Below are 15,788 nucleotides of genomic sequence, written 5' to 3' on the forward strand. Positions count from 1 at the left end.
ATCGTTTTCAAATAGATCGATTACCGATCGATTGTGATTTTAAAATTCGTCTTCAAGTGTTCGAAAAGTCCTGAATAACTTTATATACATATAAAGCTGTGCATGTTGTTTCTAATTTATTATTAATTAATTTTAAACAATAGCACTGGACAGGGCCTCAAACTGCACACTCTTTGAGAAGGTATTAAGGAGAATGGCAATCCTATTGAACTGGATACAGGTGAATTTTATGGGTCATATTGATTATTACACTCGTTAAGTTATTGTTCTTGAGAAACTTTGGTTTTTCTATTCCGAATGTCACTGGAATAGTGGAGGGCCTCTTCCCTGATATGACGAACCTCTCCATTTATACGGATGATTCTAAAAGGGGTGATTGAGTTGGCGAAGGTGTCCCTGTAGGTGCATACACTACATCGAGTCTGTCCTAGAAATGCCGGTCATCCTTGAATGGGATGGCGAATCATTCAACAGTCTTACTCATATGAGTGCGGGATATTATAAACAACAGTGTTGCTAATGACTTCGCGAAAAGAGGCGCTATGATGCCCGATGATGCCAAAGTTTTCCAATGTGGAATTCCATTGTCTACATATAAGCAACGTATATTAGTGATGCTTACTTTGAGTTCGTTCAAATAAGGTGGGATGCGAACCTACATGTATGATCACTATATGGCCTAGGTGGGACCGGATGCGTTCAGCATACCTCCTTGGATAACGACGTTCACATCTGAATAATAGGCACTGTAATAATGAAGAAGATACTATTTTCTTTTTCACAGCCTGTGTCAAATTCTCTGAGATTTACGTGTTAGGTTTTAGGACATCGTTCATTCGGCAGTCTATTTGAACTATCGGCTAAGGAATCCAAATGCATCGACGCCTATATTAGGAATTTTAACTGGTTCCAACACTACTTGTTACTGGAATCTCTCTTCCTCTACTTCTCTTCTATTTCTTACATTTCTAGGTAACACAAACCAATTTACTGGACCTAAGTGAACTGCCTGGATATCTACCTGTTACCCCACTAAAATCACGATCAATCTATAAATCCAATCCGAGTAACGTTTTCGTTTTGTAAATAGAATAATTTACTCGTTTTCAATGAAGAAAATCTTTCGATTTGCTGAGCATAAATTTGTCAACTATTTGTTTTTAGTAATCGCTCGTTTTTTTAATCACTAGATTTACAGAACAGGGGCGAATAGCTGCTCATATTATAACAGAGAAATTAAATGTTATTATAATTCTTGTTCCATGTTATCCTTATGCCGACCACTGTTCTAAACCTAATGCTACTGCACTTGGTGTCAAAGAACTCGGCAAATTAAAAAAATGGAGCTGCTGCTATTGTAAAAAGCTACGTACTAAATGGTTTACGGCAGTGGCATTTACTTTTACACAGTTCATCTCAATCTTTGAAAATCAATTAGGTTTCCGGATCTGACTAGGATCTAATGCCGTCTTCGTAACTGCCGAGAATAAATATATGTCCAATCACAGTTGGATAAGTAGTTTAACACAAGGATTATGCGTGACCTGGACAATGGATACCAAATATAAGGAAATATCAGGGTGGGTGAGGTCAACAAGAACGTTTGCAAGATAGACAGATAAATGTTGCCGTATCTAGTATTCATTACTTTTCAAAGACTCTATCTCTAGTGTTTTATAGAGAGATTTCAGTCAGAGTAGAAAACAATAAACACTTTTTATGGCATTTTCAAGCGTTTGAACAAAATATCTTCATGCGATCTTCGACGAACTGCCTAACCTATCTGGCATTGAATTGGAACGTGTTAGGAGATTTATGACAAGCTAGGGTTTATTAACATTATTTATAACAGATATGCAGTCGTCGAATGTTATTGGCAGAGGAAAAAACATTGAAGCTGGTGTCGATGAATTGACAACAATCTCGGGTCGTTCAGGGCGAAAAATCCAATTGTTATGGGAACGAGGGTTTATGATATGTAGGTTCGGTGGGGACCCATAGATAATAGTGTCATATATTTGACTCTGAAACCACCTAACCTTGTTTTTCTTTAAAACATTCTTCTATTTAAGTGAATGTGAAAGTCAAAATGTATGCAAATGCTAATATTCTTCAGTCTCATTTATTTTTTGTACACATCTATTCTTTTAAAGATGATAGTCAAAAACCGACTTTATTGAAGCTATGAGGTAAAATATAATTAATATCCTAAATAGTGTCCCTTGACAAGGATATATTTTAAAACTTAGAACAAAATTTATAGTTTATTATGGATGGCAAACCAAACTTCATTTGCGTTGTCAGTTGCCTAAATTGTATTACAGATGGCAATAATTAATTGTTTACCGACATAAGTCCAGAATTTGATATTATATTTTATAACAAATCAAGGCAAATTTACTTACAGGTATACCCAATTCTACAACAAATACAACTTTACCAAAAACAACATGTACTTTGTTTTTGTAAAATTATTTGCTAACTGTCAAACAGCTAAACAACAGCAGACTGCAAAAATCAAAAACAGGGGTGAAAATAAATAAATACGTGAAATTTACTTTCAATAAGTACTCCATTCACTTTTATATTATCAATTATTCACTTTTCTACTATTTTATATTTTTTATTAAAAGAAACAAAAACGTTAATTTAAATTAATAACGAAATGTAAACAAACTTTGACAGATAGAAGTGAAAAAACATATCGAGCAAAAAATAGTCAGCTGGCTTTTCGACGTCACCTTATTAGATACGCCTTGTAACAAATATTCAATAATTTGTAATAATGTATGGCAATTTAGTATAATGGACAGTTTTCATAATATCACTGGAAAACATCATTATTAAATTTGCTTGATAAACAAAATCCAACTAAGAACCCAGCAAAAACCAATGAATTTAACACGTGGTTGTCATAGGAGGGAAGGGATCCAAGTTGCTGAATTGTATGTATAATAGAAATATTCTATGTATATTATGAACGATTGAATCTTTTGGTGTACTGGAGATACATTACAAACAAATCATTTGATGCGTATTATAAATGATTACAGTATTTTAACAACTTTGTAAGTTGAACTTTGAATTGAAAAATACCAGCTATAGAATATTAGAATCATAAATGATCAAAATGTTGTGATTTTAGAACTACTTCCTAATTGTTTTTTGCTAAGTAATAAATGAAACATTCTACATACAGGAACTGATAGTAAATACCATTGAATAATATTACTCCCAACTAAAACTTATATTCGAAAATTATATTGTAAGTAAATGGTGTATAAATAATTTTGCTTAAATTTTCTAACTTTTTTTCTTTAAATAAATATGTAACAATTGGTTGATATTTTGCTTTAAGATGTTTAACATTTTGTGTGGCATTTAGTTCTTTTTTTTTAATTTCTCCTAAAATAATTGTTGCATGTTTTAAATATCAACAAATGTTCTCATTGTTGGTTTTGTAAAATTTTTTGTTTTTTTTGAGATGGCTTTCATGTTTTTAATCACAGTTTGATGTTTTTTGTTAATTTCTTGCTTGTTAAACTAGTTGGTTTAAAGGCCTAGTTAGGGGTACCAAAACAAAGTTTAGAAGATCTATATGAAATATTTGAATAATTTTCATGCACATTTTCTAAACAGAGTTTTCATTTGGAATCCTTAAACTGGTAGTAAGTTCTTTTTTTATTTTTAATACAATTTATTTTTGAGTTTTAAATACAAATTTATGTTTGTTGTATTTGTTTGTTGGTTGGTTTTTTTTATAGCAGGTTTCACAATTTCGCCGTTGTACGTCATAATTTGTGAAGTGCTTAAGTCTTTTAAGATGATTTTTTGTTGTTGTAATACGGTATTTGTTTCAATTTCCTGTTGTCATTGTTTCAATATTCTTTTAGACAATGATGCCTTGGCTTAATATTTAAAGGGTGTGTGTGACTTATTATTTTCTATTTAGGTTTTTAGTAAATTGTTTTTTTTTTAATATTAGCTTAATTTAAATTTTCTATAACTATTACATTTAGTTTTTGTTATAATTTTTTTGTTTAAAAATAATAATAATAAAATGTCAATACAATAAAAAGAACACATTGAACTTAAAAGGAAGTTTGATGTGAATGGAAAAGTTAAGAGATTTATAGCTATTACACTGTTGGCAAGTGTTTGACTTTAAAAGTAAACATAGCTAGAATTTGTTACGGCAATATATTCAGATATCATATCATATTATGCCACAGCACTTTAAATTTATTAGTTTTTAACTTAACAGTTCTATTTTGCCAAGGGCTGAGTGTAATATATCGTTGTTTTTATATTTTTGCAGTAAGCTCTTCAGAAGTTTAATATGTTTGATATATTGTTACTGAAATACCTAAATAAAAGCGTTGAGCAGTAGGAACGCTGAGCTACTGCAAAATCCAATTTCGAATGCATAAGATGAAGAAACTGATATTATTAAAGTTTTCGTTTTCTTGTTTTCTTATTATATACTTTGTACCTATAAACTAAAATAGTAAACAAAATATTTATCATCATGGACAAAACATTTACACTCTTTAGCATTACAACTGAGCGGCAGAAAACGCAGCGCTTGGCGCTTTTATTTATATAAGGTTGTAACTTTGGACTTAAGTTTCAGTTTTTCGTTTTACTATAAAACTTCATTGTTTATTTCTCAAAATACCAAATTAATCCTATACATGTTCACGAACTTTTTGTTAATAATTTTATAACTTTTTGGAATGTTGTTTTTTAAAGCTCTTTATTACAAGAGCTTGTTTCAAAAAATGTTTTAAACGTTTTCTAATTAATGTACATTAAATTCAAATGTTTAGTTTATCAATCATTATTTAACTTTTCCAACACATCAAAACCACTTTTAAGTTCGAAGTTTAAAAACAAAATTATAATAATTAACAATATTTAAATTAAAATTTTGCACAATTCTTTAATAAAATTTGGCATATTTTTGTTTTTCTTTTGTTTCTAAAGAGTTGCTCTTAAGAGTTTATAGTTCAGTGTAAAATTTTCTCTAATGGCCATGAATGAAAATAAATTTCAAAGTAATAATGTATATTTAAATTAAAAATTATATAATAATTTCTTATATTGTTTAAAGATTTGTTGTATAAAGGACATTTATAAAGTATATAGAATATAACACATATATATATAAAATAATAATAAAAAATAAATCGTAAAATTATAAAAAAATTAATATTTTCATTTATAGAATATAATAATATATCACTGTCATGCAATTTTTCTTAATAAAATACATACATATTTATATATTTACCCAACATCATTGTAAAATATTCCGGCTACTGCAAATCCCGCTGCTAAATTTATTAATTAGATTTAGATGATGATGACAAAAAATCGTTGATCGTTTGATTTAGTTGGCATGACTTTTTGTTTTTAGTTTGTTTGTTTGTGTGTGTTTTGTTTTTCAGTTTGATGTGATGTTTTCTTTTTAAGGGATTTTCACTTAATAATAAAAAATATTGCAGATTATTTAATGATAGTTGCTGTAGTTTTGTTTGTTTGTTACTTCTTTTGTGTGTATTTCTTAATCAAAAAAGATTAATAAACAAATTTTCTTTAAAAGTGTAAAATTTGTTTTGGATTTTGAGTTTTAATTTGTTTCCAGGTTTTAATTGGAAATATCACGTCGTATGAGATCGAAGACATATTCATCACGTACATCATCTGCTACGGGCATATAGCCAAGTGCTGGATGCATGTTATTGAGATTTGAAGGTTCCCATTTTTGGCCCAACAATGTATTGATTTCCTAAGAAAATAATAAACAAATAAAATATAATAGATCTACCAATATTATGCCTCTTTACTACTCACTTCAATAAAGGAATCTATGTTGGCTTCTGTGGGTGCATTATCAATCATTGATACCTCTAAATGTTTTAAGGTACGGCCACGTAAACGAGAAATGCCCACAATGTTATGGGGATCCAAAACATAGCCATGTATGACAATTTCTTCTAAATTCTTGCAACGCCAAGACATCATTATAAATGGATCTTGTCCGGAGCGTAAAAATAAGTCCATAATATTTTTATCGGAATGTTTATAGGCCTAAAGGAAAATTCAGCAAAGTGACAAAATATTATTTACCAAAAACTACCGTCATTGCAATATTTTTAAATTTAAGGTAAAAAAATTTTAATGGCAATATTATTTGCAAAACTAATTTTTAAATAAAACATAACTTCGGGATAAAAATAAAAATTCAAACTAATATTTTGATGAAAATTAGTAAAATTGGTGAGTTTTTTATAAAAATAATTTTTTAAATTTTTTATAAAAAAAAACTTACGGAATCAATCCATTGTATGCTTTTCAAAGTGCGGCTGTTATTTAAAGAAATCCATTCCAATGCGTCAACATTCATCTGCAATATTTGAAACAAATCATTAACAAATTTACTAAACACTACATTTAATAACCAAAACTCAACTCACATAATCACAGAATAATACACGCAAGTGTGTTATGGGCATATTTTGTCTTAATATACGCATTTGCAATACTTCAACAGCCTCAAAGGCATAAATTAACGTTACAATTAGTTCGATATTATTGAAATTTGCTGAGAATTCTGACCATGCTCTCTCCGTTATGCCCGGATGATGACGATCCAAACCGTGAACACATATTAAGAATTTCTTTAGGGGTAAAACTTTCAATGTATGCAATAGTTCTTCGTTGAGCGTATCGTAGTCGAGTGATAGTACTTGTAGAGATGAACATTTTTGCAATAGGGTATTCTCCATGGCGAACATGGGATAATGACTAGGATCGTATTTGATGGAGGCCAATGTTAGTTCGTTTAGTTCTTGAGGCCGGCTCAAAGATTTTAGGAAATCTAAACCATAGTATGTTAAAGCTTCAATTGCACCTAAGTCCAATATTTTACAGGCGGTTCTCTTGCGATTTAAGAATATTTTTAAGGGTTCAACAAAGAGTCTGAAAGTTGACAAATGTTTTGTTAAATTTAATTCTGCAAAGCAAAATTTAACTAGCAATTTCTTTATCCCAAGAGAGAGCTTGAGTGAAAATTTTACATGTATTTTGTTTTTGTTACAATAACAAAGCAATCTCTTAGAATATTGAAACTGATAGTTTATCGATTACGAATAAACACTTGTCTTTTATTAATATATACAGATGGTTAATAGTTAGAATTTCATTATAAGAATTTTATATTTATTTCTTTAATAATTACAATATTTTCTTTCCCACTTACTGTTCAATATCGACTAGACTATCTTCACTTATATCACCAGGTGGCGTTAGGCCCACATTGTTTGTTTGAAAACGTAAACCTTGTAAACTATCACATCGTGCAACTCTGGAAATATGAAACGTATAAACAATATTAAAATTCAAATAACCATAAATAAATGTGTAAATAATATAAATGTAAATATTTAAACTCACTTGTATAAGATGCGTCGTATTTTTTCAATATGGAAAACATTTATGAAATCGAAGATAATAATAAGCTCGTTCGTCAGATTGTATAAAGTATGGCGAAAGAATTTACACTGACGATCGTTGTCAATATGTAGTTTAAATTTTGAATTAATGAAAAATCTGTAAGTAATGAAGTTATGTATTAAAAAAAAGGTATAAAACAAAATTTTTCATATTCACTGTATACACATTATATCAAACATTTGGTCTGATTTGAAACCTAAACTGCTGATTTACAATATAAACCTCTTTAGATAAAACTTTTTAAGGATTACATTGATTCTAGATAGTAGAGGATGAAATTCCACATAATGAAACTAATTAAAAATTAAAATTTCGCATAATTCTAGAAGTTAAGCTAAATCGTACTAATGATTCATTATAAACTTAGGGATGATTTTACCAATCCTTAAATTGAATTTGATGTACATACCTTCTTTCAATAAATTTGATTTCATTAGTGTGTTTTGTTCTTAAAATTTTATTTTATTAATCATTTCGTTAGCTTAGTGTTCCTTTTCAGAAATAAAGAAGTGCGTATGCATCTTATATGTCCCTTTTTGCTACTTGGACTCTTGAGACTCTGTTTCATCGTTATCCGGATAAACTTTTCTAAAGAAAAACTTTATCCGGATAAACTTTTCTAAAGAAAAACTTTATCCGGATAAACTTTTCTAAAGAAAAACTTTATCCGGATAAACTTTTCTAAAGAAAAACTTTATCCGGATAAAGTTTTTCTTTAGAAAAGTTTATCCGGATAACGATGAAACAGAGTCTCTTTTTCTAAAGAAAAACATTATCCGGATAAACTTTTCTAAAGAAAAACATTATCCGGATAAACTTTTCTAAAGAAAAACTTTATCCGGATAAACTTTTCTAAAGAAAAACTTTATCCGGATAAACTTTTCTAAAGAAAAACTTTATCCGGATAAACTTTTCTAAAGAAAAACTTTATCCGGATAAACTTTTCTAAAGAAAAACTTTATCCGGATAAACTTTTCTAAAGAAAAACTTTATCCGGATAAACTTTTCTAAAGAAAAACTTTATCCGGATAAACTTTTCTAAAGAAAAACTTTATCCGGATAAACTTTTCTAAAGAAAAACTTTATCCGGATAAACTTTTCTAAAGAAAAACTTTATCCGGATAAACTTTTCTAAAGAAAAACTTTATCCGGATAAACTTTTCTAAAGAAAAACTTTATCCGGATAAACTTTTCTAAAGAAAAACTTTATCCGGATAAACTTTTCTAAAGAAAAACTTTATCCGGATAAACTTTTCTAAAGAAAAACTTTATCCGGATAAACTTTTCTAAAGGAAAACTTTATCCGGATAAACTTTTCTAAAGGAAAACTTTATCCGATTAAACTTTTTCAAAGGAAAACTTTATCCGGTTAAACTTTTTCAAAGGAAAACTTTATCCGGTTAAACTTTTTTAAAGGAAAACTTTATCCGGTTAAACTTTTTTAAAGGAAAACTTTATCCGGATAAACTTTTCTAAATGAAAACTTTATCCGGATAAACTTTTCTAAATGAAAACTTTATCCGGATAAACTTTTCTAAAGGAAAACTTATCTAAAGAAAATCATTATCCGGATAAACTTTTCTAAAGAAAATCATTATCCGGTTAAACTTTTCTAAAGGAAAACTTTATCCGGTTAAACTTTTCTAACGGAAAACTTTATCCGGTTAAACTTTTCTAAAATAAAACTTTATCCGGATAAACTTTTCTAAAGAAAAACTTTATCCGTCTGACTAATATTTGTTGAAAAAAAGTAATGAAAAAAATCGATGTAGTGGGCAGATTTTCTTGATTTTAAATACCAACCGAATCAGGACTATAACTGATATATAAATGTATCAAACATTATTTGTGGGGCTTTGGAAAGTTCATTTCAACATACAGACGAACATGGATATATCGACATCACTATCTATAACGATCCAGAATATATAAGTATAATTCTTATATGTTGTTTTAGAAGAAACCTTAACATTTTTAAGCTTCGCTTAGTAAATATTAAATGTTATAAAAAACGTGAAAAATAAAAATTTTGAAAAAAAGTGTTTTGTCAAAATTTTTCTTAAATAATTGCGATCGCATCATGGGTTAATAAATGATAATGACGTGCAAAATACATTAAATAATTTAATTGACGAACATTTGAAATAAAAAGAAATTGTAACAAAAACAAATTTGGCCTTGAATAAAATAAATAAACAAACGAAAGAAATAGATAAAGAAAACTCATTTATATATAGTACATGATGATATACTTATAAACCACCATAAATGTTTGGCAAAAAAAACATCAATCACAATCCATAGACAAAGTGCAGTCAGTGAACAAAACGTGAATAAGAAACCACTAAAAAAAGCCATAAACTAGCTGGTAGATGATTTCTTAATCAGCTGTTGTACATTTTTTTGACGAAAAATAAAGCAAAACCAATCTTTAACTATAATATATTTGTCTTTGGATTTTTTGTAAACTTTTAGAAAAATTTGTTGAAATGTTGACATTAAAACAACAAATTAAATAAATTGCGCATACAAATTTTGCAATACATATTTGTAAGGGAACAATTTTATTATATTGCACATTGAAAAGAAAATGTTCAAATTTCTTTACATGTTTGCAGGTATTTCAACTATTTTCTAATTAAATATTAACTTAATTGAGTAGGTCTAATTAAAAAAATCTTCTTGCTTAAAAATGTACTATTTTAATTGACCATATGTGCCCACTTTCACTTATTTAATATTGTATTGTGCATGTTGTACCATGCATGCATCATTATTTTTCATTTCTTATTTGTTTTTGCTTTTAAACGGCTACATTGTATGTAATTATATTTAGCATCCACCTCTTGACGATATCATCATCATCATCATTGGGTTTATCTTTATTATACATACTGAGTGCTAGAACACTCGCTATTTGAAAATTATAAAAAATATAATGTACATAAATACATTAAGGCCATAACTTTTTAATAGCGATAAGCACTCTTCATAGTAAATTTGCAAGAGTAGCACAATGTTCATAGAAATAAGTTTAATATTTTTTTAATTTTATCAGGAAACTCATCTGTTTAAATGTAGCACAATTTTCTGGAGTATGGTAAATCAAAGATTCACATATTCTGTTACTGTGGAATTGCACACGATGGCATTTTTACAAGACTTGCTGCTTCTGTAAGGGCAGTTTACTATGAAGAGTTAATTGATGATAAAAATAATGAAAATCGTTTTCGTGGACCTTTCAAAAAGGAATCAAATAGATTCTACTTGAATGCTTGTTTAGTTTCCTGAAAAATTATTTAGCATTTAATAAAAATTACTATGGCAATTTGGTAATACCCTTAATGTGCCTACATAAATGTATATTAAAGACGCAAAATATAAATTTATTGTAAAAAAATGTATTATGAACTTATGGAATATAAACAAGAATATACAAATGGAACATAATTGAATTGTTCGCAGTTTTTTTTTTGTTATTATAAATGCTTGCAAAAATTATCGATCCAATATGTAGGCAGCTCAATGGAGCTAATAACAATGTGAATGTTAATTAATATTTATCTACTAAACAACTTTTTCGTTTAAGAAAGGGTGGGATGAATATGAGAATTATCGCTAGATACCTAAATTTGTAATTATCCTGTTTATATCAATACGCAATGAGCTGCAGGGTCGTAGACTGTAAAAAGCTTTTTATATGTAGCTTAAAAATTTAACTATAATCAACAGAAATCATGTAGCCCATACTTAAATGTTCATTCCGGTACAATGTCGCCAATATTTTTTACAAATTCCCTAAATTTAAGCGTTCTGAAACACAAAGTTTCCTAAATAAGTATTTAATAAATACATGTATGCTGAAGTGTAAGTAAATAATTATAATTTAAAAAAAATTATGTAAATTAATTAAAATTTAATCGAACGTTAAACAATTTATCTTTATGCGTATTTGAATATTGCCTTTTTTCTGTACTCAAGCAGGTACAATGGCTGGCAATGGGTTAATTTCAATGATTTTTAATACAATTACAGATGTATAGTGGTTGACAATACAATATACTTTTGCAAATATTCATTTAATAGGTCACAATATAAAAAAAAAATCTTAAGAAATTTTATAAATAACACTGTTCAACAAATTGATACTTTCAATGGCGACCTTATAATTCTGAAAGGGTATGATGAGTAGATCATTTCTGTAGACCTGCTGGTCTGGTCTGAATTTTTTTTACAAAGTTTTAATGTTTAGATCGAAGGGAGAATTATACTAACTGAAATAAGTTGTAAGTTAATGTCTGAGAGAATTCTTATTGTCAGAGTTATATTGTGGAATTTTATGGGGATAATTTTCGTGGAAGATCTTAACCCTCTATATCCTCTCTTTTTGCGAGACAATCAAGCCGGAAAATTTCAGTGTGGGTCACCAAAGACACCAAAGTTGTAAATAAAGCACTTTACGCATAATTAGCAATATTACACGCCACCTCGGGTCTCACATTTTTTAAAAAATCGCCAAAAAATATGACCCGAATAAGCTGAAATTTAAACTATAAATAGTCCTTAAGGAAATATACAAAAAAAAACAAACATACATAGTATGTAAGTTATCTCTTTTAGTTCAAGAGATATTTAGGTACATTTTTTTTGTATTCAACTCGAACTTTTTTTAGATATGTTGGGCCTACGGAGGTTCGAATTTTTTTTAAAGTAGTATAATGCTTTCAATTAGTATAGTGCTCCCTTCGATCAAAATATTAAAACTTTGACCCACTGTAAAAAAAATAATTCAGACCAGCTGGACTATAAATTTATTCTACAAAACTGATCTACTCAACATGCCCTTTCAGAATTATAAAGTCGCTATTCTATTCTGGACAGCGTAATTATAAACATAATTAAAGTTTTAAAATAGAAAACAAATTAAACAATATTCATTATGTTATTAACAAAACTTAGGTTTCGTTGGTATACTTTGGTTTCGTTATTACAAAACTCAGTATTTTTGTATGGATACATAAAATACGATTAAAATGGATTTGTATCCTATTATTGACTGTCTCTGTCTCGACCAGTCAATCCCGAAAGACAGCCAGTCGGACGAACGGACATCGTTTAATCGACTCAGAAAGAGATTCTGAGTATTCTTTAAGGTAGTATTTTTGGCCGTTACAAACATCAGCACAAACGCATTATACCCTCTTCACTATGGTGGTGCAGAGTATAAAAATAATAAACATTTTACACCAAAGTACACTTTATGATAAATATTGAAAACAATTTTTAGAGAAACAAAATTTTTAGAGAAAAAAAATTGTGAACGAAAAAAATTTTTAGTGAAAAAAATCTGTTAATCAAAAAATAATTCAAAAATCGAGGAAGTCGTGATTGCAAAACTAAGAAATACAAAAATGAGATATAAGGAAATTAATTATCCCACTAGGTATAATATTAATAATAAATTAAAATTGCATTTTAAAACTTACCTCTTTTGGAATAAAACACTGCGCCAATGTTTACATGTTTGACTGGCATTAAGGCGATCATGAGGTTCTAAATATTCGTAAATCTGGCCCAATACCAACGATGGCAGCTCTCCCCATCTAGTCAATGTACAATTCATATCCACACTCGGCAAACAGGTGAGATGTCGAAAAAGTGTTGATGCGATCGATGGAGGAAGCAAAGATTTCAGACAAGGAAGTATTAATACTTTATTAATTCGGGTTTTTTTACACCAACCAGTTCACACAGAGGTGATGGTGTGTGTGTGTGTGAAGTGTTCCTTTGCCCTCTGCACAAATTATGTATTCTTTCACTTTTTGCTGCTTTAAGTAGGTTCTATTATTTTTGCAGTACACTTGTAGAAAATGACGTTGTTGTAAAATATATTAATGATATATTATAATAATATATAAATAATTAATCAGCAGCTGCACTTATTGGCAAAGTTAATGTTTTGTGTTCTTATTCGCTTCCTTGTATACAGGTTTAATCTATTGTTCAATACGTTTTTTTAATGTTTATTTTTAATTAAAAAAAAATGGAGTCCCCAGTATTTAGTGTTCCAATACGCAATTGTAATGTTTTTGTTGGTTTTTTTGTAGTAACAAGTCACCGAGTTATAAGAAAACAATAAAAACAAATAACAAATCGGCAGCAATTTTCCAACAACAAATATTTAACGCCACAGTTAAAGTTGTTTTTTTTTTTTTGTTTGTTTTTATTTCATGTTATTGTAGAAATAATGGCAGCAGCAACAACAAAAATGTCCAACGGCCCCACCAGCAATTAATGAGACAGTGTAATATATTATATATGCAAATTATTTGTTGTTTGGCGTAGTAAAAGTACACAAAGAAATTAAAATAAAATTTGACAAAAATATTTCTCATAAAAAAAATCAATTATTTTTCTATTTTAAAAAAATCACTACAAATTTTGTATCTCACTTAGCAAAAAAAAAAAGGAAAATATAAGAAAATTTTATTTCTTCGTGTAATTTTCTTTTTTACAAAAATTATGTTTTCTCACCTTTCACTCCACTTTTATATGTTTTATTATATTTTGTCAACAAAATATTTGATTTACATTCTTATTTCTATATTTTCATTATTTTATGTATAATTGTTTGCTAATAAAATATAATTAATTGCAGTTATTTACTGTTAAATTACCGAATTGAAAGAAAAATGTCTTCTTCCAATTGTTCGTTTTTTTCTGTTCAACGTAAATACTAAAAATGAATATGAAAGCATAATATACGAAGTAAAACAGTGCAATGAGAAAAAGAAGAAAAATAAAAAAGGCAATTGAAAATAAAAACAAAAACAACTTTATACTCCGGCCAGAGACCTGCGCCGACTAAATTTCACGGCGGCGGCGGCTGACTACAAAAATTGTCGGCGGCAGCTCAAAGCCGGCTGTCAGCCGACTAAAGAATAAATTCTAAATAACCAAAAATTTAAAAAGTGAAATTCCTAAAATTTTATGAAATTACTATTGAACTTTTTTCAAAACGGCGGCTATTTTCAAGACGAACAAATTTATCGGCGGCTCGACTCAACCGACTTACAGCCGTTCGGCGCAGGTGTCTGACTCCGGCTCATCAAACACAGTACACACAAACCATAGAGCGGAAATTAGAAAAAAACTCAAACAAAAAATTTACTCAAAATAATCACACATACGAGTGTTGTTTTTGTTTTCACATAGTTTTTTCTACTACTTAGGTTTCTGACAACTGAGTTAGGTCTTTGACAGCAGAGTTTCCGCTCTATGTCTATTCTCTATGACACAAACACCGTGTATTTCTTATGGGGCTGATTAGTTTGAAGATACCCCCAAAGGTGTATTTCTATACCAGGTGGTGTTGATTCTACAACAAGTACAACATTTACAAAAACCTCTTGCAATTTATTTTTGTTTATGTGGTTCAAGCTGTCAAAGTGTGCCTGTTGTTTTTGTTTCTTTTACGTTTGTTGTAGCATTCGCCGCAACAAACACAATATAATTTGACAGCTCAAACATCTAAACAACATTAATCAGCTGTGCTATCAACACAACCTGGTATATAAATACGCCTTGACCCACCCATTTCTCATTACGAAAAACTTAATATAAAAAAAATGGTTTTGCCCAAGTGAACGGTTCATGGCTGAATTCACCTTGACACTGAACAAATTTTTTTACAGTATTTAGGGCAGCTTGATGTCGAATTCATGTACGTGTATTTGATGGTTTGATGCACACTTGCTGGATGATCCGTCAAGCATGCATTTTGTTTTTGATTTTATAGTGTTAACATTATCAGCCTCGCGCCATGAAATATTTTTTATATGGCTTCATTTGATAATGTTTTTTGCACAAGTTTTTTTTGTCAAAAACGCGAAGTATAATACATTTTTATTACTTTTATTTGAAATGATACAAAAACGGTAATATTTATAGATTTTGTGATAAAAAAAATTATCTGGCAGCTCTGCTTACGTATATGATGAACAGGGTGTTTAGAAATAGTTTAAATAAAAAATGTAATATATGAGTCAGCCAGTTATACTTAACTGTTGAAATCAGTGTTGCCACGGGAAAAATTACACATTTGAGAAAAAAATTACACATGCAAATTAAAAAACATTCATATTGTTACGTTTTTAACTTTTAAAAACGGTTATTTAAACCGGATACTTTCGATTGCTAATATATGCAGTTTAGTAATTTAAAATTGTAACAAATCTTTATTTATTCAAATTTATAAAACATTTTAAATA

General features: G+C 29.0%; 1 protein-coding gene across 1 annotated transcript; it reads right to left on the reverse strand.

Annotated features, from left to right (window-relative positions):
• Positions 1 to 405: 405 nt before the first annotated feature.
• Positions 406 to 14,237, reverse strand: LOC135954826 (F-box only protein 33). The gene is made up of 8 exons (XM_065505064.1): positions 14,053 to 14,237; positions 13,005 to 13,514; positions 7,459 to 7,614; positions 7,265 to 7,369; positions 6,480 to 6,984; positions 6,335 to 6,409; positions 5,857 to 6,093; positions 406 to 5,791 (listed from the first exon to the last, which is right to left on the reverse strand). The coding sequence occupies exons 2-8, from the start codon at positions 13,139 to 13,141 to the stop codon at positions 5,651 to 5,653; spliced, it is 1,356 nt and encodes a 451-aa protein (XP_065361136.1). The 5' UTR covers positions 13,142 to 13,514; positions 14,053 to 14,237; the 3' UTR covers positions 406 to 5,650.
• Between the last annotated feature and the right edge of the window lie 1,551 nt (positions 14,238 to 15,788).

This window comes from Calliphora vicina, chromosome 3 (assembly GCF_958450345.1).
Source record: "Calliphora vicina chromosome 3, idCalVici1.1, whole genome shotgun sequence".
NCBI lineage: Eukaryota > Metazoa > Arthropoda > Insecta > Diptera > Calliphoridae > Calliphora > Calliphora vicina.

Coding starts and splice junctions, on each gene's coding strand:
- LOC135954826 (XM_065505064.1), bottom strand. CDS start 13,141: ATGAATTGTACATTGACTAGATGGGGAGAGCTGCCATCGTTGGTATTG. Junction 7,370..7,458: donor ATACGACGCATCTTATACAA/GTGAGTTTAAAT, acceptor TCATATTTCCAG/AGTTGCACGATGTGATAGTT. Junction 6,094..6,334: donor GCATACAATGGATTGATTCC/GTAAGTTTTTTT, acceptor ATTTTCCTTTAG/GCCTATAAACATTCCGATAA.